The sequence below is a fragment of the Dermacentor variabilis genome, chromosome 2 (genome assembly GCF_050947875.1).
Source record: "Dermacentor variabilis isolate Ectoservices chromosome 2, ASM5094787v1, whole genome shotgun sequence".
NCBI classification, from domain to species: Eukaryota; Metazoa; Arthropoda; class Arachnida; order Ixodida; family Ixodidae; genus Dermacentor; species Dermacentor variabilis.
This window is the reverse complement of record NC_134569.1, coordinates 133,084,067-133,109,405: the sequence shown is the minus strand read 5'-3', so window position 1 is coordinate 133,109,405 and position 25,339 is coordinate 133,084,067. Positions and strand designations below refer to the sequence as shown.

Genomic DNA, 25,339 nt, shown 5'->3' with positions numbered 1-25,339 from the left:
CGGTGGTGCATGCGCACACAGGCTTAAAACAGTACAAACACAATCTAATCAAAATGTGGCAAACAATTCTGTAAGTACATTTTTTTTTCTTTTTTGGACAAGGCAAGTGATGTCGTGCTGACATAGTTATCACCTTCCCTGTCAGTTTGATATGCCTCACAAATCTCGCGCCCCCACCTTGTGCCTCCCCTACTAAGCACACACGTGGCATCAAACGCAGGCACGCACCCGCACCGCTTACAATGCTTGGCCAAATGGCCGCCCCCCGCCAATGAATCTACCAGCGTTCGGTGCTCTCGTAGCCGTTCATTTAGGCAGCGGCCAGACTGCCCCACGTAGCATCTACCGCAGGAGAGAGGTATGTGGTATACGACCCCAACAGTGCGAGGCACAACCTTGCATGCATGTTTTATGGCGCAGACCGGTTTGTTTCTTTTCGTTTACGGCTTTGCACATGCGCACCAGCTTTCCGGGGGCGGTGAACATGACGTCCACGCCGCACTTCTCTCCAACTTTTCTCAGCCGGTGCGATAGCTGGTGCTCGTACGGTATAGCTGTACGCTTCAGCTTCTTGCAGCTTTTTTCGGCTGCCACGCCAGGGCGTCCACCTGCCCTGATTTCTATAAGAAGGCATTCCGCCACAGCCGTCACGATATCTTTCGGAAAACCGGCGTTCTGCAACCGGAGCACTTGCATCTGCAAACTAACCTCAATTTTATGGTGGCAAGACTTTTCGATAGCACCACGAAGGCAATCTTTTGCAATGCCCCGCTTAACCAATTTTGAGTGAGCCGAATTATATGCTAAAATTTCCTTTTTTGTGCGCGGCTGGTACGACCAGCAGATGTGCCCCGTGGCAAAGTACAAACACAGCTCGAGGAATTGGAGACACCCGTTCATCGGAACTTCATGCGTGAACTTTAGTTTGCCAGAACAATCACCGAAAATCTCTAAAACACTTTTAACAATATGTGGTTTGTCGCTCTCGTTGTCAACATTCACAAACACAATAAAATCATCGACATATCTAAAACACCTCACAACACGTTTTTCCTCTTTCATGCACGCTGCCACGCGCTTGTCACATTGGCCTAAAAGTACTTCGCTAAGTATTGGAGCTATGCAGGAGCCTATGCAAATACCATCTTTTTGCTCGAACAACTTGTCGTTAAAACAAATGTAGGTGGAAGAGAGGTAGCACTCAACTAATGCTACAATGTCATTTACGGAAACCCCGCTACTATCTTGGAACTGGACAGCCCCCCAGCTTTCAATCCGCTCTTTTGCTGCGTCTTACAACGCAGACCAGCTCCGACAAAACCAGCAGTCGCATGGCCTGATATCAATTGAACCGCGAGACAATTACATCCGATCCACGATTAAAGCGATGAAAGAGTGGTACATTACGCGCGTTTTAGTTCTCTCCATAAAGAGACCGAACGTACGACACGCGACCCTGACTTGAAACAAAATTATATTGGAGAAAAACAATATGCGGATCGTATCCGCACTGATGAGATATGTTGACACCAAGATTCTCAACACATTTCAACATAGCTTTGATACTTAGACGCCGTTTGCCTTGCGGCGCAGGTCTGTAGAATTTCTAGCACGGATCTATGTACTGAGAAGCCCTAAACGTAGCAGTTCATCGCGTCTATCGTACCCCTTGCAATGGCATGGTATGGTAAAAATTTATTCAGTTCCTTCGGAAGGCGCGTCAGCCCGTAGCGGGCCGCTCCCACGTCGGTACAGAAAGGCCGATCCTCTCTGGTGCGTCACGGGCCCGATGGACAGTCCATAGCTGTGCTTCAAGATCGGGGCTACATGCGCAGCCTCCCATTTGGACGACGTGACGTCGTCGCCTAACGCGGGGCACCGCCAGAGCATGTGTTCTAAGTTAGGTACGTCTGAGCATAGCTCGCAAATATTGGTCGATTGGATCTCTGGATAGATTCTGTGTAACAGTGCGGGGTTAGGGTATACCCCCAACCTGAAATGATGTGATGAATGACTCCTGCCATTCGAGACGTTAGAAAATGTTCTTTAGGGTGACATTAAACTAAACGCTGACCATTTGTTGCGTATAAAGCATAGCGCAACTATGCGACTGCGTCCTCTCGAAACTCCTGCGTGCTAACGTCACATCTGCTCTCCGTGCTTTTCCCCTCCGTGCCTCAGTGTGCCACAGCCCATGTGGCAGCCCTGAAGTGCCCGCGCCAGATATACTAGCATTAAAATAGTGAAGTAAACGATTCAGCGAAGTTAGTGGCGTGCTTAGTGAGCCCCTTGGGGCATCCAGTGACCCTGGACGTTCACGTACTCTGCTGCGCACCAGAACAAATGCACGCTTAATATGGAAGACGGCGTACAAATACATACTGTTCAAATAGAGCACGCCCCCACAAATCAGTGTTGCATTGGCGCCGCTAAATGCGTCAGTTCATCGCAGTATATAAAATGGGCGCATTTAAAGGTAGTTATGGTGATGCCACTGGAGACAACAAAAGGACTTCGCTGCTTCACTAACCTCGCTGTAACAGTAAGCCATAATTTCGCGAGTTTATTCACGTTGGATTCCAAGGACAATTAGCTGATTCTCACTGCAAAATATCACAAACCCATAATTTATGGGCGGTGTAATTAGACACAATTGACTCTGCTTGTAAGGTGCAGCATATCTTCGACGCGCGCACCCTTTCAGAGGGTTCCGTCAGGCGAAGCGTCCTAAAGGTCGGCTGACCGTCTCCCAGGACTCTCGTATGTCCTAAGTGCACAGAAATGATTAATTTTCTCAACAGTAATCATTGATATTATCAGCGACAGCAATACCAGCGCAGTCTTTGAGTCTATTATACCACGAGGTTGAGTGGAACACCTCAGAAAAGCGATGGTGTCATTCCCGCCTTTCCTCACTTCGATCTTTGAGTTGAGATCCCGGGTGAGCTAGGGCTTCTGTAGGCTTCCGTGCAGAGGAGGAAATATCCATCACTACACGTGCAGCAGCTGAACGACCTCACTCCTGCATTAGTTTCTTGTGCTGAAATGTATATCCCACCTGACACCACCTTTCCATACCCTGTCAGCGGTGGAAGACGTGTTAGAAGGAAAGTGTTAGGAAAGCTCGAAGAGATAAAGACGGCTTGAGAACACAATAAGAGCGCTTGCTAACACTGACAGTGTTTTATTAAAGACTGACAGTACCTAATGTTGCGTTTCGCCTGCGACACGTGGTTTTGCCGGCGCGACTGCGGCGAGGCGGCAGACATTTTGGCCCGATCATCGTCGCCGCAACGCTCATCGGCAGGTGTTTCCAGGCGCGACTGCGGCGATGCGACCGCAAAGGATCACCCTCTCATTCCAGTCATTGTGCCCGAACCAGGCGATGCGAAAGCAGGGATCATCCTCTCATTACAGTCATTGTGCCCGACCGGCAGCGCTACGACAGGGTGCTACGAGATCGTGCTCGACATGGTGCTACGGCAGCGCTACGACAGGGTGCTACGAGATCGTGCTCGACATGGTGCTACGGCAGCGCTACGACAGTGTGCGTCACCATTAGCCCATTGTACATTCACGTGCTCGTCTTTTGAGGGGTTCCTTCTTGCCCTCAACTGCGAGAGTATAAAAACAGCTGCCCCCGGACGCCAAAAGGAGGGCTCCGATTTCTTCTGTTGAGTAAAGTGCTCTCCCGTCTCTCTACTTCGGTCAACCTGACCGCCAACTCTTTGCGATATTAAAATAAACAAGTTGTTTTGTTGTTACCAGTCGACTCATGCTTTGCCGGGACCTTCGGATGCTTCCAGTTGTACCCCAGGCCGCCAGGCCAACGCTACCCTTGGGGCTTGCGACCCAGGTACAACCACGGGCGTCAGCGCCGAGTTCCCAACAACCGATCGTACCAGCGGTGCGATCCAAAACATCTGGTGGCAGCGGTGGGATCGCCTCCGACTTCAAACAACTGTCTGCCAGCGGTGAGATCGCGACAACGGAGGCCAGCAGCGAAGAGATGCAGTTGACTGTATGCTGAGCAGCTCATCGACGATCCGGGAGCAGTGCAACGAGCCCTGTGTGATGACTGGTTGCCTGCAGCGGAACGACTGCGCTGGACTCTTGGCTGCGAGGTTTGGTGAGTGCGGGACTTTCTTCTTCTGAGCTTTGCCAGGCTTTTTGTTAAGTGTCAGAAACAGAGCTGGTAATTGTGGTTGTCGTTGCTGCCGGGTTAGTTTGAGGCAAGACAATAGTAAGCAGTAGAGAAAGCAGCATTCAGAGCAGCCATGGATTTGAAGTCGTTGCGCAAACCGAAATTGTTGGAGCTTGCAAGAGAGTTGGGTCTGGATGTCTCGGACAAACTCAGAAAACCAGAACTGCTAAAGGCTATTCTTGAGTTAGAGGCTGTGGATGACGAGCTGTCGGAATGCCTTGAGACCATTGAAGAGAGGGAGACTGCAAAAGAAAAAGAAGAGCGTGAACGTAAAGAACAGAAAGAGCGAGAGCAACAAGAGCGTGACCGTCAACACGCTTTGGAAATGAAGCGTCTTGAGGTAGAGATGGAACGCGCTCGTAATGGAAGTCAGGCACACGGTGCAGGAGAACGCGTATTGTTCAAAATGACTGACCTAATGCGGCCGTTTAAGCTTGGAGAGGACATTGGTTTGTTCCTGGTTAACTTTGAGCGAACGTGCGAGAAGCAGGGGTTCTCTCGGGAAACGTGGCCACAGCGCTTGCTCACTTTGTTACCCGGCGAGGCGGCCGACGTAGTCGCTCGCTTGGATAGAGAGGAGGCAGAGGATTTCGACAAAGTAAAATCGAGTCTACTAAAAAAGTACCGGCTGTCTGCGGAAGCGTTCCGTCGGAAGTTTCGGGAAAATGAGAAAGGCAGAAGTGAGTCATATACAGAGTTTGCGTATAGGCTTATGTCGAACATGCAGGAGTGGCTCAAAGAAGAGAAAGCGTTTGGTGACCACGATAAAGTTCTGCAGTGTTTCGGGCTAGAACAGTTTTATAGTCGGTTACCGGAGAACGTGCGATACTGGGTCTTGGATAGGCCAGACGTTTGTACGGTGGCTAAAGCCGCTGAGCTAGCCGAGGAGTTTGTGACGCGTCGGGCTCGCGGAGCTAAGGACGGTCAAAAGGGTGAATTTGGCTCGAAGTTTGAGAGGCCGAAGTTCACACCCATGAGAGCAAAGGGGAACACGCGTAGTGCGGATGCGAGTGGAAGCAGTGCGACCGAACCTAAGGAGACGGCCGCAGCCGAAGCCGAACGCAGAAAGCGGTTCGAGATGAGGCAAGCGCGCGTTTGTTATACGTGCCAGAAGCCGGGTCACTTTTCGGCGCAGTGTCCGGAAACAACACCAAAAGTTGTGTTTTTTTCAATAGGCAGCACTGACGAGAACATGAAGCTTCTCGAGCCTTACATGCGAGACCTCCTCGTGAACGGGAAAGAGTGCCGAGTGCTTCGCGATTCCGCAGCTACGATGGATGTAGTTCACCCGTCTTACGTAGAACCCCATATGTTCACGGGCGAGTGCGCATGGATCAAGCAAGCCGTGGAAGCTCATAGCGTGTGTCTGCCGGTAGCAAAAGTGCTTATTGAAGGACCTTTCGGAGCGCTTGAGACGGAGGCGGCAGTGTCATCTATGCTGCCCCCCAGTACCCGTACCTATTTTCAAACAGGTCCGATCACCTCCTGCGCGAGAAGGGGCTTTTGTTTGGTGAAGCTAGTGTTCAGGCCTTAACCAGATCGAAGGTTCGGGAGCTCGCTGCAAAGGCGGTAGTTGCGGGGCCGACGTTATCAAACAACGAAAAAGGGTCAGAGGCGCAGCAAGCTGATATTCCGAGCACGCCCGAACTGAATAAACTTGAGTCTGTAACGTTAAAGGCGCCAGATACTGGAGAGGAAACGCCCGACGCGGGAAAGTTAGAAGAGCTATCTACTGATTTGCTCATCGCGCCTACGTCAGACGGACTTGATAGGTTGCTAAAAGTCAGCCGGTCGGCTTTGATAGCCGAGCAAAGGAAGGATGGTAGCCTAGAAAACATACGCTGCAATGTCAAGGAAGGTATCGCCAGGAAAAATGCGCGTTTTGTGGAAAGAGGTGGAGTCCTGTACCGGAAGTATCTAGACCGCAGAGGAGTGGAGTTCGATCAGCTGATCGTGCCTCAATGCTATCGTCAGGATCTGTTGCGCTTGTCACACGGGGGTTCGTGGTCCGGACACCTAGGAGTTAAGAAAACTAAGGACCGTCTCTTGCAAGAGTACTATTGGCCAGGGTGTTTTCGGGACGCAGACCACTTCGTGAGGTCATGTGACACCTGTCAGCGGGTGGGCAAACCAGGGGACAAATCGAGGGCGCCGTTGAAATTGGTACCTATCATAACGGAGCCTTTTAGACGGCTCGTTATTGATACTGTGGGACCTCTGCCGGTAACAGCCACGGGGTACAGACACATTTTGACTGTGATCTGCCCAGCGACAAAGTTCCCTGAAGCAGTGCCGCTTAAAGAACTCAGCTCAGTTGAGATAGTTAATGCACTACTGTCCATATTTGCGCGAGTTGGTTTCCCTGCGGAAATCCAATCAGATCAGGGCACAGTGTTTACTAGCGCTTTGACGACAACTTTTCTCGAAAGGTGTGGGGTAAAGCTGTTACACAGCTCAGTGTACCACCCACAGTCGAATTCCGTTGAGAAGCTCCACCCCGTCATGAAGCGCGTGTTGAGAGCGTTGTGTTTTGAACATCGAACTGACTGGGAGCTGTGTCTGCCTGGGGTGATGTTTGCTTTAAGGACCGCGCCGCATGCGGCTACGGGGTTTTCGCCAGCTGAACTGGTGTACGGTCGCTCGCTTCGATCTCCGCTTCGCATGCTTCGAGAATCGTGGGAAGGTAGGGGCGACGACCCAGTCGTGGTGGAGTACGTGCTTAAGGTCCTCGAACGCTTAAGAAGGGCACAGGAGTTGTCAGGTGAAGCAATGACAAAGGCCCAGCAGAGGGCCAAGGTTTATTATGATCGGACAGCCAGGGCCCGTCGTTTTGAGGTGGGCGATGAGGTCATGATATTGCGCACATCGCTAAACAACAAACTAGACGTGCAGTGGGAGGGCCCAGCACGAATTGTTCAGAAACTGTCGGACGTTAACTACGTGGTAAGTCTGCCAGGAAAGCGGAAAGCACAGCAAGTTTACCACTGTAATCTGCTCAAACCTTATAGACAAAGGGAAGCAGTGGTGTGCATGATGGTAAACGTTCCTGAAGAGCTTCCGGTCGAGCTTCCGGGACTAGGCTCAGTGACGAACAGGGAAGACACCGGTCAAGTCATTAGTGACCTTATCAGTAAAGCACCGCTGTCGCCCGAGCAGAAAACCGAACTACACCAGCTATTACAAGAGTTTCAAGGTCTGTTCTCTGAGAGGCCTGGTAGGACTTCTGTACTTACTCATGATATAGAACTTACCTCCACAGAGCCAGTACGATCCAAGGCGTATCGGGTGTCACCCCGCCAGAGCGATATTATGGAGGCTGAGGTAAAGAAAATGCTACAGCTCGGTGTTATTGAGGCAGGTGAGAGTGATTATACCTCCCCTTTGACTTTAGTTGAGGTACCGGGCAAGGAACCTCGTCCTTGCGTCGACTACCGCCGGCTTAATTCCATCACTAAGGATCAAATTTATCCGATCCCTAACATCGAGGAGCGCCTTGAGAAAGTTAGTAGCGCTCAGTTTATTTCCACCCTAGATCTTGTCAGGGGTTATTGGCAGGTTCCACTTACAGAAGAGGCTAGTAGGTATGCGGCGTTCATTTCACCAATGGGAACATTCCGTCCTAAAGTGTTGAGTTTTGGTTTGAAGAACGCGCCATACTGTTTTTCAAGTCTCATGGATAAAGTGTTGCGGGGACAGCAAGAATTCGCTTTACCGTATCTAGACGACGTAGCGATATTCTCCGCATCCTGGTCTGAGCATATGGCACACTTGCGGGCAGTGCTAACCCGCCTGCGCGAAGCGGGCTTGACAGTCAAGGCTCCTAAGTGCCAGTTAGCACAGGCCGAGGTTGTCTACCTCGGTCACGTGATTGGTCAGGGTCGTCGCCGCCCCTCTGAAATAAAAGTGGCCGCTGTGCGAGACTTTCCGCAACCGCGCACCAAGACCGATATTCGGTCGTTCTTGGGTGTCGCCGGCTACTATCAGAGGTACATCCCTAGGTACTCTGATATCGCGGCTCCCCTGACGGATGCTCTAAGAAAAACAGAGCCTCAAACAGTCGTCTGGGACGAGACAAAGGAAAGAGCTTTTAGCGCCCTAAAGAGTGCCCTAACAAACCAGCCTGTGCTACGATCGCCAGACTATACAAAAGGGTTCGTTGTTCAGTGCGATGCTAGTGAGCGAGGCATGGGCGTTGTACTGTGCCAACGGGAAAATGGAGAAGTAGAACACCCCGTCCTGTATGCTAGTCGTAAGCTGTCCAGTCGTGAGCAGGCGTATAGCGCCACCGAGAAAGAGTGTGCGTGTCTCGTGTGGGCCGTTCAGAAATTGTCATGCTATCTAGCCGGCTCGAGGTTTATCATTGAGACGGATCACTGCCCTCTCCAATGGCTGCAGACCATCTCTCCCAAAAATGGCCGCCTCCTGCGCTGGAGCCTCGCTTTACAACAATATTCCTTTGAGGTGCGTTACAAAAAGGGGAGTCTCAACGGTAACGCCGATGGCTTAAGTCGAAGCCCCTAACGTAGGAATCAGCCTCAAAATTGTTTGTTACTGATGTTTTTCTTCCTGAGGCAGGATTTTTTTTAACATATTGCTTTTGTTTAGTGTTTCAAAGTGATGATATGCTTTCTAGTGCAATTTTTCAATTTGTGGACGCGTTCTGAGTGATGCTAGACTACTGTAAGGAACTAGGCAGTGGTATAAAAAGGGGAAAGAGCCTGGCAGGGCTTAGTGAGGGTTGTGCCGTGCTTGCTGACTGAGCGGTTGAGTTTCAGCGTAGTTCTAACGCTTGCCGGGAACGAGAACAAAAATGTGAACTCTCCCGAAGTCACTTTGCAGTGTCCCGTGCGAACCTGAACGAGAGAACGAGGCCTTCTCTGTGCGCTGCGCTCAAGAAACGTCGAGGGACGCCCGACTTCGGTTATGAGCATCATCGAGCGACATCCCTCCGGACAGCGGATGCAGTCCCCTGTCCATCGGGATCTCCTTCCCCCGGCGGGGCGGTCTGTTGCGTTTCGCCTGCGACACGTGGTTTTGCCGGCGCGACTGCGGCGAGGCGGCAGACATTTTGGCCCGATCGTCGTCGCCGCAACGCTCATCGCCAGGTGTTTCCAGGCGCGACTGCGGCGATGCGACCGCAAAGGATCACCCTCTCCTTCCAGTCATTGTGCCTGAACCAGGCGATGCGACAGCAGGGGCACCCTCTCCTTCCAGTCATTGTGCCCGAACCAGGCGATGCGAAAGCAGGGATCATCCTCTCATTACAGTCATTGTGCCCGACCGGCAGCGCTACGACAGGGTGCTACGACATTGTGCTCGACATGGTGCTACGGCAGCGCTACGACAGTGTGCGTCACCATTAGCCCATTGTACATTCACGTGCTCGTCTTTTGAGGGGTTCCTTCTTGCCCTCAACTGCGAGAGTATAAAAACAGCTGCCCCCGGACGCCAAAAGGAGGGCTCCGATTTCTTCTGTTGAGTAAAGTGCTCTCCCGTCTCTCTACTTCGGTCAACCTGACCGCCAACTCTTTGCGATATTAAAATAAACAAGTTGTTTTGTTGTTACCAGTCGACTCATGCTTTGCCGGGACCTTCGGATGCTTCCAGTTGTACCCCAGGCCGCCAGGCCAACGCTACCCTTGGGGCTTGCGACCCAGGTACAACCACGGGCGTCAGCGCCGAGTTCCCAACAACCGATCGTACCAGCGGTGCGATCCAAAACACTAATCAAATCATTTTAGTGGATAGCGTTGGCAAAAAGCGACAGAAGAACACAGGGCACGCTTACTGTCAACTCAGAACGTTTCGTTATAAGTTGTCAGAAAAGTGCAGGAATTGATCCTAATATCAACTTACAGGAATGCCTTAGAAACTGTCAGTCTCTAATAAAACCCTTTCCGTTGACAGTAAGCGATCGCCCTGTGTTCTTCTGTCGTCTTTATCCCTTCACGATTTCCTAACCACGAATTCACACCAACTCTCCTAGTTCACCATTATGTAGAATGGAAGCAAGACTCAAAAAGCAAGTTTATTGTGTTTTCCAACAGAATAAGTGTAATACACGAATCAGGAACTATCTTCATCAAGCATTTCATCTCCACAAGGATGTTTTCTATTAAAATGATCAACAAATTTATATACGAGTTTGTCTCGCAATTAAGTAATACTGACCTCACCAGAAGGTAACTTTCTGTTGTCAGCAGATTTCTAGTGCACTTCGTAAATACAATACAACGCGCCTGTGATTCATGAGCAACACCTGTGATTTTGGCAATCATTTTACGAGCGAGTGATCCAGACTTAGGTGTGCCTGCTTGTAAACCGTAATGCGAAAAGCCACTCGTAAGCTAAACGTGCTGTATCTACATTTTCTTTAACGCTTTCTGCTATAAGCCAAAATGAGTTTCCCGTACAGAAGCAATATGCTCCGCCGACACTTGACGCTGAAGTAAAAATGCCACATAATCTGCTTGAAAACAAGATGGTACACGCATAAGCATTCCTTAAAAATAATAATAAAAAAACACTTGCCCTATCTCCACGAGCCAGTTATCTGCGAACAGAGGGAGAGAAAGAGCGTGTGTGTGATTGTGAAGAGGAGAAAAGCAAAATGAAAGAAAAAGCGAAATCACAATCGCTGAAACTCTTCGGTTGCTGTCGCCGCCCTATCTCGGTGCTCTCTCCCGGCCGCAGCTTACACAAGCGTAGAGTCTGCGATAACGCAGCTCGCGTACGTACAGCGTCTATCGGGACGCTAAAGTTTCCCGCTGGGCTGCTGGTGGTGACGCACTCAGCGTTCCCATACTAGCCCGCCCGCCTTCACGCGAAGGCCCCCAAAGGTGCCGTTATTAGCTTCGGAGGTGCGTCGTGAGCTTGGGTTCATCAGAGAGCGCACGTTCATCAAATATCACACATTCGAGTGCGCCACCGCGCTCCTGCACCATGCGTCCGCTCCCGCTTCTGAGCACGGGCTGCCTCCTTTTCCTAGCCCTGGCACCGCCGTCGACAGGGCGCTACGCGCCGGACTGGGACTCCCTGGACACGAGACCGACCCCCGCGTGGTACGACGAGGCCAAGATCGGCATCTTCCTGCACTGGGGCCTCTTCTCGGTGCCCAGTTTCGGCAGCGAGTGGTTCTGGTGGCACTGGCAGGGAGCCAAGGTTCCGGCCTACCGCGAGTTCATGGAACGCAACTACCGGCCGGGTTTCACCTACCAGGACTTCGCTCCGCAGTTCAAGGCCGAGTTCTTCGACCCGGACCGCTGGGCGGAGATCTTCAAGAAGGCGGGCGCCCGATACGTGGTGCTGACCAGCAAGCACCACGAGGGCTTCACTCTGTGGCCCTCGGCGGTGTCGTGGAACTGGAACGCGGGAGACGTGGGGCCTCGACGCGACCTGGTGGGCGACCTCGCGCGAGCCGTGAGGAAGAAGGGCGGCATCCGGTTCGGGCTCTACCACTCGCTCTACGAGTGGTTCAACCCGCTCTACCTGGCCGACAAAGGGGCTGGTTTCGAGACGAACGACTTTGTCGCCCGGAAGACGATGCCCGAGCTCGTTGAAATAGTGACCGCGTAAGTGCCTGAACTCAGACGGGTTGGACGTTTTTTGGTGTTCCCAGTTTTTCTTTTGATCGCCTCTAAATTCGCTTAACGCTTCAGCCTTTCTGAGGCACTCTATCCCTGTCGAGCGTTAAAATTCATTTTTTCTTCATCAGTCAGAGCTGAATATTTTTGCCCGCAACTGACATCACCGGCTATGGAACTCGCATGATAGTGACGGTAAAGCGAATATTATTGTTGGCAGGAGCACTTCAGTATGTGTCACTCGTGTGTGTTTATGGCAAGTTTCCTTATATATACACTTAAGGAGGGAGTGCGATTTGCGTCGTACAGATTTAACTGCAGGACGCCAAGAGATGCGGTCGCACCCAGTTTATAGGCGTTTCGTCAAGATACAATCGGCTCATTGTTCGACGAGCGTGTTGTTTAGGGTGACATGCTATTGCAGCCGACTTAGCAGGTGATATGAGCAGGCAAACTTCCCCCAAGTACTCAGAAGTAGCGTGAGAGCTCTTTGCAAGCTTGCAAGAAGCGGCGGACCAAGGTGCGAAGGGCCGCTATTCTACAGAGCAATGTCATCTGCATAGGTAGCTATGCTCACAGGGAAGTCAGTGTCCCGAGGCAAAGGACTTGGAAGCGCGGCGAGTACGGTGTTAAGCAAAAGCGGCGATAATACGCTGCCCTGTGAGACACCGCACTTCACATTTTGGTATTCACTTGTTACTCCTCCGGCACGCACTTTCATCCGGCGCTCCGATAGAAAAATCTGCAGAAATTGGAGCAGACGACCCGGAATGCCGCGGTTGCAAGAGCGAAAATAATCGCCTTATGCGGAACTGAATAGATAGCTTGCTGTATGTCCAGGAAGAGCATGCAGGCGGAATCCTTGTTTCCTTTTATAGCGAATTCGAGCGCTGAGAAAAGGTCTGATATGCTGTCCAGAGCTGAACGGCGGCGACAAAAGCCACTCATGACGTCAGGGAAGAAATTCAGCTCCTCTAGCCTGACATCTAAGCGAAGCAAGACCATTCGCTCCATTAACTTGATGACATTTGAAGTTAGGGATATTGGTCGGTAGGACTTGAGGTGCCTTGCAGGACGCCCGGGCTTTAAAATTGGTATTACCACGGACGATTTCCATTCAGTAGGGATTACACCGGTTCTCCATACTTCATTATACTCGTCCAATATACGGTCATGGAAACTCTTATCAACGTTCCGCAATGCTTGATATGTCACACCATCTTCGCCTGGAGCAGTGCGGCGTTTGGAGAGGCTCAACGCGTGTCCCAGCTCCTGAAGAGTGAAATCTGCCTCGTCCATCTGGCAGGCTGGACCGTAGGAAGCGGTTATGGTGCTGTGACTTGTCAAAGAAGGAAGGCCGCTAATTGTGGTGTCACTGGATGCAGGAGAGACGAAAATGTCTGCAAATGTCCGCCTTGACTGCTCGAGATGCTGGCTGCGACCAAACAACGGCTCTTCAGGTGCACCAGTCATCTGTACTCTCAGGCATGCTGTACGCATTACCAATTTTGAACATACCACCTAGTTTGAAGGCCCAACTGGAGCGAGATCATCGCGTTGACCTTCGACTAATGCTTGGATTACCTCGTGAGGCGCAATCTACTGCATTACTCACTGAAGCGCATCAGTTACCCCTGAGGCTGCAAGCAGATCAGAGAGCTCTGTATCATATTGAGCGTCTGCACCGCGCATCGAATGGTCAATCGCTCCTTGATCGTCTCATCCACCGCCCGTTGTCTCACATGGGAAGAATGGCGGCATTATTTATGGATATCGCTACCATTTCTGAACATGCTGCTTCAGATACGTCTCCGCCTCCAAAAGGTATCACGAAGCACGTATTCCCCATTTACCTCACAATCCCTGACATGCACAAAAAGGCTGTTTCGGCAATATTCCAATTGGCTCAGTCTCACATGTTCGAAAAGTTTCCAGAATATCTTCAAGTTTTCACAGATGCATCTGTACACAACGCCGGACAAGGCGCCTCTGCAGCTTTTTTCTGCCTATCAACTCAAGTACGACGTATCTTTCAAGTACCTTCGTCAACAACTGCGGAACTAGCAGCGATTAATGTTGCATTGAAATACGTGCAAGAGGAGTTAACTAAATCGAAGGTTGTCATCTTTACGGACTCCCGTGCTGCCCTCAGCAGGTTACAACGCAGTGAGCTTGATTTTCCACTTGTGCGCAGCATTACTGACTCTGTGAGCGAAATTTCATCACGTAGAGTATCTCTCGTTGCTCAATGGATACTTTCCCACGTAGGAATCGCCGGAAATGAAGAGGCTGATCGGCTCGCTTCAAGTTGCGCTCATAACAACTGTGACTGCCCAGAAATTTTGTGCAAGCTTGAAGACGCTCGTCTGCTGATTCGTCGACACCTGCTCAAACAGCATCCAGATCAGCGCGTCGCACATGGAACGTTCCCGCCCCGTGGTCGCGGTCGAGGCTTGCCTCGTCGCGCTAGAGCACAACTGCTCAAGCTGAGGGTTGGTTGCGTGAACGTGCACGAACGTTTATACAGACAAGGGCGTGCGGCAAGTCCATTGTGTACGTCTTGTGGCTGCTACGAGACACTTCAGCACCTTATATTTGAGTGTCCGGCTTTCAGTGCGCAGCGCATGTCGCTAGTGAGAAACTATCATTTCCTTGGCATGCGGGGTGCTACACTCGAGGAATGTTTATACCCCAGTGGTTCTGCATCTAAACGTGATCAGGCCCATGGCGCCCTACTACCCTTTCTAGAGTTAACTAACTTAGGTTCACGTTTGTAGCGTGAACATTCAACATTCTGTAGTAGCGTGACCTTCAGTGACCGGCCCTACTGTGTGTGATCTGTAGTGTGGTCTAACGCTTCTTCCTTCGAAGATGGGAGGTGGCGGGTTCAAACACCTTGTAGTGTATATTGTGAACCGAGTACCGGTGAAACCGTGATTGCGTGCAGCTGTACTTGGCGTCTCATCGTGGAGCGCACAATTAGCCGCATAGCGAACTAGCCGTGGATGTGATTGATAATTGGGGAGGCTAATCGACGCGGCGTCACTTTAATTCCGGTTGCAGAGTCGAAACTCGACACAACAACGTGCGTAGTGTACTGTGTTCTACATTAGTCTTTAGATTTATCCCGTTGCTCTTTCCTGTCTCCTCCCCTCCTTCCTATCTTCCATTTCTGTGTTGTTGTCACCTCCCTTCAGAAGAGTAGGCAGGCGTTGTGCCCCTTCCGGTGGCAGTTGCCAGCCTGCTCGTCGCTTTCCCTTTCCTGTTAACTGTGTATATGTGTTCAAAACAAATAATAATAATAATTATAATAATAATAATAATAATATACACGTGCTAATCAATGTCGTACTTGTATTTTATTCATAGGTACGTTAGGCTCTCTTTTTTTACGTGCACTTATGTGGGCTTTCATAAGAAGAAGGGGCATTAAAACGTATTGTTACTGCAACAAATCACACTTCTCAAGCTATTTTAAGGCTGATCAAACGCTGTCTTGGAGAAATGCCTCGATCTAAGGTTTGGAGCAACCTTTTTAGTTTAAGAAAATAAAAACACGATGTTTGTTCAAATAGAGTTAGTTAGTGGATGACGCATGATCATCGCTTGTAAGCGAAAAAGTCCAACGTTGCAGCGAGTGATTTAGTACTGACGCTGTAGAAAGCTAGACTCTCTACAGATTGGCGCACGAAGTGCACTCCTTAACTGCTTTCAAATTTGCACTAGTGCTAAGACACACTATGCACGTGAGTTGTATACAGTTTCAGCCAATCAGCAAGCCATGTTTGGTCGATGCAAAAAGCTAAAACGAAAACAAACACAAATTCTGAAGGATAAATAGAAAGCTCAGCTTCGCCAGCACTCAGGGTAGCAACAGACAGATAAAGAAGTTTGCCCAAGTGCTGCATGTTCTCCAGTCAAACAATGTAAACATCTCGCCAAGCGAAAGTAAAGGCCACTCCTATGTGTTTATTAAGTTATTTATGTTTTGCTCAGAAAAGAGTACAAGTGACATGACATGGCCTTTTCCTTTATGTCTGTGTCGGCACTATCTACCGCTTATTCTCTAGATATGCGAACTTACCACAAGTCATTTTAACTTAATAAAAGAGCACGGAAGCACAAAGTCCACTCTTCCTTTATTTCTTTATTTTTTTTAGCTTATGTGAGTAGATAATGTGAATGCTAGACAATGAGTGGACTTTCAGTTTTAGAATGTTTTTATGAGATTCCTTTTTCATACCTGAGTAATATATTATTTGCACATCTCTTAATGTCAAAAGGAATAACCGCCGCCAATTAACGGTGCCAACATCTATTTCGCGTACGCTTCGCTACATTCGGTGGGAGCCTTTTTTTTACAAACACTTCACTGCATCCAAGCTCAGTACGCAAACTATCAGCTATATCCGACGCTTGCTCTTTCATGCTACGCTGGCTCTGTCGACACCCTGGTAATGCGGGATGCGGAAATGCGGGAAGGAGGCACGACTCCTTTAGCAGTATCCGCGATCCTTTTGACATCAACGCACGTTTGTAGAATCGTTCTTCCCTGCAATTCGTCAAATGTCATTTCAGTGGCGTTTAGAATGTTAACATCAAGCAGTCACGAGATAGAATCGTTCACGTAACAGCACATGCATGCAAATTCCTTCTCGCGTAAGTCACCGCCTCTCTGCTTTAACATGAACGGCGACCGAAATGATAGCGTTGCACACCTATTTGCATCAAATAAACGTTTACTGAATATACTTGAAAACGGCTGTGGCGTTTTACTAGGACCAATGGCGGTTAATGCTAAGCTTTGTATAGCATATTCCATACATCGACTACAGACAGCCCCTCCAGGTAGTATGTAGTGAGAATCGTTCTTACACCGCTCAAGAGAGGAGTGTGCAATATTTTGCGCCTGAAATGCACATAACTCCGGGAACTTCGCTTAGCACATACTGAGCACACGACTATAATTTCTATTCCTCGATGAAGTGGACTGCCCCCTGAAGATGAAGAACCCTGCAGGCAGAAATTATATTTAACGTTTGAAGAATAGTAGGAGACCTGCGTGTGTCGGTGTGTCGCGGATGTCTACGAACCAGCTCCGTCATCCTGCTCCACCTGCCACAGCTTTTAATGAACTTCGATTTGTCCTCTTTCATATATTAACCATCGGAATCGCGTACTAGGTTAGTTGCAAATTCGCTCTTAAGAGATCTCTATTTGACCATCCTTCGATTTTAGATTTCTTTATGAACACAGAGGTGCAAGCAATCTGTGCTCTCTCTCCTTGGTCATCTACCTCTTTCATAATTATCTGGGTTCACTCCCCCTTAAACTCCCTCCTTTTTTTAATTCTTCTTCATACCTGCGACATTTACGCACATGTTTCCAGCATTTTGATCCAGTCCCGACTGCTGTGCATTCTTTAATTTACTTCTCAGTTAGTGAAGGCTGCCCTTGTGCATAAACCGGTAAGTGGGAAAGAGCAGACTTGCATCATGCTGAGCACAGGCAGACAAACGGGAGAACTAAAGCATTATAAATCATAGCAAGATTTAAGTCCTCAAGCGGCAAAGGGCTTCATTAAAACCTGAGACTCAACATGCATGCGTCTCCACATTTATTGATTAATCGAGCTGTCTTTGACGAGAAACGCGTCGTTGATGCTCTATCGTTCACCGGATATTTAGTCGCGCTTTCACGGACTTCGCAGGTACCGTCCCGAGATCATCTGGTCTGACGGTGACTGGGAGGCCCCGGACACCTACTGGAACAGCACCCAGTTCCTTGCCTGGCTTTACAACGACAGTCCCGTCAGGGACACGGTGCTGGTCAACGACCGGTGGGGCAAAGGAACGCCGTGCAAGCACGGCGACTTCTACAACTGCAAGGACCACTACGACCCGGGAACGCTCGTCGAACACAAGTGGGAGAATGCCATGACCGTGGACAAGGACTCGTGGGGTTACCGGAGGAACGCCCGCCTGTCCGACTACCACACCATAGAGGAACTCCTCGCCGAATTGGCCTCCACGGTGAGCTGCAACGGCAACTTCCTCCTCAACGTGGGACCTACCAGCGACGGCGTCATTCACCCGGCGTTCGAAGAGCGCCTCACGCAGATGGGCACGTGGCTCGACGTGAATGGTGAGGCCATCTACGGGTCTCGGCCTTGGAGAAGCCAGAACGACACCGTCACTCCAGGGGTGTGGTACACGTCCAAGAACGACACCGTCTACGCGATCGTGCTCAAATGGCCCAAGAACAACAAGCTCGCCCTGGGATCTCTGTCACTGCGCAAGGGAGCCACGGTCTCCATGCTGGGCCTAGACGGCTACGATCTTACTCCGTACAGTGCGGTCACCCCCGAGAACTGGAGAAACGCGGGTTTGACGGTGATCACGTTCCCTCCGCTCACACCGGATGTCTTGCCTACGCCTTGGGCCTGGGTGCTCAAGATCCAAGGCGCGTTGTAGGGGAGACAGTGTCGACGGGTAAACTGTTTCGACGATTAAGTCGAGTACCTTCCGGTACTTATACAACGGCAATAACCATTGCGAATTCATTATGACGTATACTGCAGGTACAGTGAGCCCTAAAAATTTGCGTGGTAGCGCGGGAATTCGTGTGGCAGTCAGTTATACCTTCGAATATTATCGTGTTATTAACCTCAACTCACGCTTTACCAACTGTCGTAGAACAATAATGAAACAAAGCGTTTAATTTTGAATAAGCAGAAGTCAAGGAAAACCACTGTTTTTCTAGCGTGTCCTTATGCGTAATACAGTATCAAAAGCTGTACAAAATGTGTCTTCATTTTGTCACATCAACGAAGTAATATGCACATAGCCATTAGTTTGTTAGGGTCATCCCTTATACAAATTGCTTCAAGCACTTTGATAATAGAAAAAGAAAACTTGCAATTAGCAAAGCTTTCCGTCTGGCTGTAATAATAATAATAATAATAATATGAAAACAAGGGTAGATTTGAGCAAATGGTTGGAACATTAAAAAACTTTGTAATTGTGCTGCAAGATAAATTCTTCTTGGTTGGGGGGGGGGGGGGGGGGGTGTTTACTGTAGGTAATAATTTTTGCAGCGCAAAAGTTCAGCAATGAAACAAAACGAGTGAAAGGAAAGAGCAGGCAGAAGAACAGGTGCTTTCTCTCTTTTTGTCTGCTCTTTCATTTGTTTTCCTTTTTCTGAATGTATGCGCAACAAAAATCATCACTTGGCAATTGTTTACAACATGCACAATGTGGCAAAAGATAGCGCCAGGCCCTAGTTGGTAGTTATCGGAAACATAACCTTAAAAATACTTACAGGAAAACCCACACCAGTACGAATAAAACATTTGACATTATCATTCTCACGATGCTCATTAAGCACAAAACAAAATAAACAAAAAAATAAAAAGCAGGGCCAAATTCACAAAGCATTTGTTCGTAAGTGATCTTTGCCATTGATCGGCTGCCTTCGCTAGTAATATTATTACGACCCTTTCCACACGTAACAATACGTTCAGCACCAGGATTGACTGAAGTTTTCTCTGACGAACAATTCAATTGTAGGAGGTTCTTCTGACTACGGGACTAGTATCCTAAAGAAGAACTTCATAAAAAGAGGGAAGGTTGAAGTTATTATCAGTATTCAAATCACTGTGGGGTTGTTCGACCACGGTTATTCACCCCAAATGAGCAGCATGGTATTCAAGAATAGTGAAGAACGTGTCTGCCCAAACCGATGTGTTGCAGTGTGTTCCCGACGAACCTTGCAAGTGCTTTAACCAGCTCAACAGAATAATAAGACAAGACACCTTACGTATTTTCTCTGTCCGTTTGAATATCTGTTACTGTAAGCTATAACTTGCCAGGTAATGTATTTGTTAAGAGATTTTCTTTTATATATGCGCGGAAACCTTGCTTTTGTTCCCCATGCGGTGTGGCCCGGTAACGATGACCAATACCTCAAGCCCAGAAACCTACCTCTACAAACCTCAGTGACAAGCTGTGGTGTCAATGTGCCCCTCCGGATGAAGCGGTACCGTCGGTGCTCTCTCCCCTTTCTTTCCCTCTTTTCATCCTTTCACTCTCTTCCCTCAAAGTAGGGTGGCAAACCGGACGTGCGTCTGGTTGACCTAGCTGCTGTATTTTTGTTTTTGCTTTTTCTCTTCTCTCTGTATTGTCTAATGACGGCTGAACGTTGAGATACGGCGTTTGACAGATGACGCAAAATCACTGATATATGCTTTAGGCCAAAACCCCAGCCTTAGGCCAAAATCCTAATTTTGCCCACTGATCAGCGGGCAGAACTGAATGGTGCAGGTGTAGGTCACAGAAACGCAGATCTCTGGAAAACGGTAGCACCTGATCTCTTTTTCGCTAATAGTACGAATAACACAAATGCGAAGCACCGATTATTGCTTGACCCAACCTTCCTCGTGCACGGGCTGCAATGGTTTCTCATATTTTCCAAAATGTGCAGGGTGACGCGCGATGACGGACCGGAGGAGCTCATAGTCGAATTTTGGTTTTCGCGACAGCTCGGACATTCATTCACCAAGTATTCAATTTCGACCATCCTTAATTCCAAATGTATCCTAGATAAATTTCGCCGCACCCTATCCCTTTCGAAGGTTATTTTCAAAAAAAAAAAAAATGCCACGTGGGTTCGAATGAAAGTACTAAGTCGGCAAGAAGTCAATGCGCTTTTGACAAGCGCCACTACAGAGATCTACACTCTTCGTTACGCAACGTTAACAACGTGTCGCAAGAAAGCTCACTAATCGTATCACGCAAGATATTTTGGCACTCGTTTCACCCGCGAAATAGACAGTTCTTTTTTTTTGTTTCTTATTACGTTAGGCGTAAGTACAAAAAGTCAAGGGCGGGGCTGAGACGTGCGAGCTTACTATTTAAGCTTTTCAAGTTTTATTTTTGAAGAGAGGCACGCGACTTGTAGATGACGCTGCCCTTTGCGCAGACCAGAGGGGCGTCATGCTTGTGGCGACACTGCACGCGATGAATATTCGAGCAGCCTCTTTACACGTTACACCGTGAGCACGTCACTATACTGCTATATACCGGGTGTTCAAAACTAAGCTTTATGGTTTTCTTCAGATTAGGCACTGGGAGGCACGCGAAGACCACCTGTGCAAGCAAGTTATGTGGCCAGCTGGACACAAAGTGAGAAGATAATTATCGCTGTCAGCAGCCCAATTAACTAAAATTTATTAATCAACTTTTTTTTATTGACTGCAGTAAGTGTGTATGTTTGTATTCAAAAGTTAGAGGCAGTCGTGTTTCTACACAGTATCAGTTGGAAGAATTCTTCTAGAATGTTTGTGCTCGGAGACGTCTGACACCAAATTTTAATTGTCGTTCGCACGATTACGCATACAAGAGAGTGAGGATTGGCTCAAAGCTCCTCCCTGATGTGACGCGGCTTTTGCGTGCAGTGTTTAGTTTCACTCTCTTGAATGCGTAATCATGCGAACGATAATTAAAATGTGGAGTCGGATATCTCGGAGCACAAACACGCTAGAAGAATTCTTCCAACTGACACTGTGTAGAAACACGACTGCCTCTAACTTTTCAATTCATAGTCACCTACTGCAGTCAACAAAAAGTTAATTATTCAATCTTAGTTAACTGGGCTGCTGACAGCGATAATTATCATCTCACTGTGTGTCCCCTTGGCCATATAACTTATTTACGCAGATGGTCATCGCGTGCCTCCCAGTGCCTAATTTTAAGAAAACTATAAAGCTTAAACTTGAACACCCTGTTTAACGGGTGGAGTGCCCGCCACTGCTCCTCCCGCCCCCTGCCCCCTCACGTGGCATTATCATTACTTGAGTCGTCCCGCTTGCACACGACAGACCATTACTCAGAACAGGTTGCTGAAGTACTTTGTCTTTATTTTATTTCGCCTGAGCCATGCAGAGGTAAATCATTCATCCTGACGTTACAGTGCTAAGGAGGACCTCAAGAAATTTGAGAGTGCAGCAGCTCCTTCCTAATCAGTCCAACTATATAGGAGTGGTTCCAGTAAATTTAGCTGGCAATGATTCCTTGACCCACCAACAAGTCAGTCTGGGATACCTTCTTGTGGGCATATTTTCTCTCCACAGGAATACTCGGAATACGAAACGTAACGAAACGACATGTGCTGTGTTGAGGTCAAGAAATAGTTTGTCTCCAGAGATTAGTTACGCTTCACGCGTTCTGTATAGACCACCGGCAATGTACTACCGAGGAAAAGGGAGAAAGTTCGGGGCCAGAAAGAGAGCGCTGACGTCAAACTTTATCGAACACGTTCTAAACTCTTTTTTTTTCTTCCTTTGGGTTTGGCGCTAAATCGATACCCGCGGACGCGTACCGATCCACACACGTCGTGTACGTGTTGTTGTAAATGAAAGCCCAGAAGTATCGCCCACAGTTTCGATAGAAAAACACTCCGCAATGGTATGTTTGTGGAGTGTACCCAGCGCACTTCTTCGACTTTCACAAGGATACCCTGAAATAAGCGTGCGACGATTTCAGAAATATGGCTGCAAAGTGTTCGGCCGCGTTCCCCGATACACTCCGTGGTTGAGAATTGCAGTCGTTTTGCTGCTGCGATCACATTGTAAACACGAAAAGTGCAGCTAAATAGCTCATCGAAATACACCAGCAAAGTAGCATATATCCGTCAGGAAGTCATCTGAAAGCAGCGTTTAATTGCCTTGTGCCTATACGCTGTGGAGGACCGGAAATACGAATGTAACATTCATTCATTCATTCATTCATTCAGTAAGAGTGAGTAAATAAACTTGTGAGTGAGAGAGGGGGAGGAAGGGAGGGAGGGAGTTGAGCATCGGATATGTAGAAGGTTAAATGAAGAGAAACAGTAAGAGGTATGCCGGAAGAGCGTGTCTCTAGCATTACGCTGCTCAAAGGGTAAAAGGCACAGGCAGAGATGGCGAAATTGAGAGACAGATGGCGGGTGACCGTGAGTTAGTGCAATGAACAGTTATACACGTTGTCCAATACGCCCTATTATTGTCACTGTGCGCGTACTAAACACACGAACAATCCGTTTCCCCGCCTCGCAGAAACAAATTTCGAAGATTCGCATTCCAACTTGACTTCTTCTAAAGAGTCACGTAGTGATATTCGCGACGCGTCTAAAAGTCCGACAGCAATTCAAAGGCCAGTGGAGGATTCAGTGTGCACGGGGGGCGCTTTCACTCCGCTTCCATCTTGACGCGGCCCCCGCAAGTGACGGGGAATCGTGCCTCCGATTTCGTGGTCAGCAGTAGAACCCAAAGCCGCTAAACCCCAGCGGAGGGCTCCAAGCACAGGCCACTGGCCTGTTACGAAGGTCAAGCTCAAAATCATATTTCCCTGTTACTAAGTAATGCTTCTAATAAAATGTGCAAGCTCACATATGAAGGCACAGCTCCTGGGCCCTATGCCATGGATACTTCACATTACGCATGGCGCGAGACACGTCAAATTCCTGTCAGCTATTGCAGGTCTCGCTTTGAAACAACAACCAGGGCCTCATTCTGCGTCATCAGTTCAGTTGTACTGTAGTAAACCAGAAGTACATGTTGCTGGGCTAGTCGGTTCATGTCGCTGAGTAGACCATAAATATGACCGCCATGGCGCAAACAGGGGAGAACGGAAGGGAACAAGGGGAGCGCCAACTTACGGCTGTTTGCTAAACAGTCGAAAGTTGGCACTCCTCTTGCTGCCTTCCATCTTTTCTTGTTTGTGCCAACGCGTTCATATTTATGGTCAATTCGGTCTGCTGTAGTAATTGCTCGCGTAAGTTTCGCTTAGGATCATGAGAGTGAAATGCGCAACGGAACCACGTCGTGCGCATGTGCAGTGAACGCGTGTTCAGTGTACCAGCGTGCGGACACGCATACTCTGCCGTCAGCCCCCTTGTATGTTTCACTTACATAAGGACATTATTAGAAGCGAGAATTCCTTCCGAGCAAAATGTGCAACCGATTTTTTCCAAGTACTCGTTCGGTAACCAACAGGGAGCTTTAAAACAGGGTGCTCAAGCTTAGGGTGCCTCTTCCAGCAACCCAAATACGAGGAATGCCATTTCGTTATGCGTTGCTCACCGCTGGACATTCAACTCGTGATAAGACGACAATGTGTGGTTTGGAACTCAACGCGATAACCCCCTAAGGTGCCGCACAACCTTTCTACTTCGAGCTTTCTGCTGAATTTTCTGCGCCATCAAGACTCTGAGATTGGTGATCGCCTGCGCATGTGTTTCGGACGCCGGAGCAGGCAGTACCGCCTGCTGCGCACGATCACGAGGTTGTATGCATTTGGAAGAAATTCTGCTCAGATGGCGCTGTCGGCTGTGGGAATCTGCTGTTTCCGCGACGGTAAATGAGTGCGGAGCTGCAGAAACTGCTAAAGTCTGCAGATGTTTGTTTTTCTTCTTTTTTGAGTCGACCATTTTTATGCCTCCTAGGTGAACTTCAAGCTCTTTGTCCTTTGTACTTAACGCTGAAACTTTGGACGATAAATAACAACCTTGTCTGAGTGGTCATGGCGGGAACCGAACCTCAGGATCCGAGTTTTCCCGTGGCTCATACGTCGCAGCGTTCGGCTGTTGCAAGTATTCTGATAACGAAGTTTGTTTTAGAATCTTCACCCCCCCCCCCATCCCTCCTCGCGGTCGGACACACAGCCTTCTTTCTTAAATGCATAAGTATTTCTATGCTTACCCAACGAGAAAAACCGTCCGTCCATCAGTCCGTCCGCCCCGTAAGACGATCGCTTTCCAGTTAAGGCTCGCAACAGCGACCGGAATCACTTTCGTGCTGCCTTTCGCTTCAACACGAACTAAGCGGTGGTAACACAGCGCTCACGAAATTATCAGCAGTCGCCGCACTCTCTGCCCCCATCGCAGATCGCTTTCAAGATAGGGAACGCGCGGCCACGCCGTACGCAGCCGCCGGCGGAGTACGGATGGTCACGGTTCGTAGTGGTTCGACGCGGATGGATGAGGCGCTAAAGAGCGATAACGGTTTATAATGATGGGACCGTCATCAGTGTATACCTGGGACCGCCACCTGCAGTAGTTTTCTCGCGTCGTCGATTCACCTTGCGCCGCCGTCCGCAGCAGTTCGTGTCACCGCAATGCTGTCGTTTATCCTGGTCGTATTACGTTTATTAACACTCATAATGACACCGGTCTGCTTGTAGATGAGCCAGTCGCACAATGCTTACGCATACTTAGACAACTCCCAGACGAGTGGCTGGGGGCCATTTTTCTGCTCGTAATGATGAAATGCGCTCAAAATGAAAGTAAACGAAATAACATTACAAAGCCCAAAGAGTAAAAGTCACCTTGTAGATAACCCTAATGTTTACTAGATACTCTTTTCAAACGTAAATGGTGCCAACTTCCAGTGTGCATTAAACCCATTTGTAATCCTCACTCATGTGTTCTCTTGGCCCAAAGTCACTCGTGCATGCACAGTCAGAAGCGCCGCTTTTAGCGCCGTTGATAAAAATATCTGCGGTTCCACCAAGCTGCA

The 25,339-nt window shown here is 48.9% G+C and overlaps 2 protein-coding genes across 2 annotated transcripts in view; one reads left to right on the top strand and one right to left on the bottom strand.

The window, feature by feature from the left end:
- IA-2 (tyrosine phosphatase IA-2) overlaps positions 1 to 25,339 on the bottom strand; it is a 700,681-nt gene that overhangs the window by 574,249 nt on the left and 101,093 nt on the right. The gene's annotated exons all lie outside the window — the stretch shown is intronic.
- LOC142572713 (tissue alpha-L-fucosidase-like) lies at positions 10,944 to 19,150 on the top strand. Its single transcript, XM_075682015.1, has 2 exons — positions 10,944 to 11,775; positions 17,498 to 19,150. The coding sequence occupies exons 1-2, from the start codon at positions 11,147 to 11,149 to the stop codon at positions 18,258 to 18,260; spliced, it is 1,392 nt and encodes a 463-aa protein (XP_075538130.1). The 5' UTR covers positions 10,944 to 11,146; the 3' UTR covers positions 18,261 to 19,150.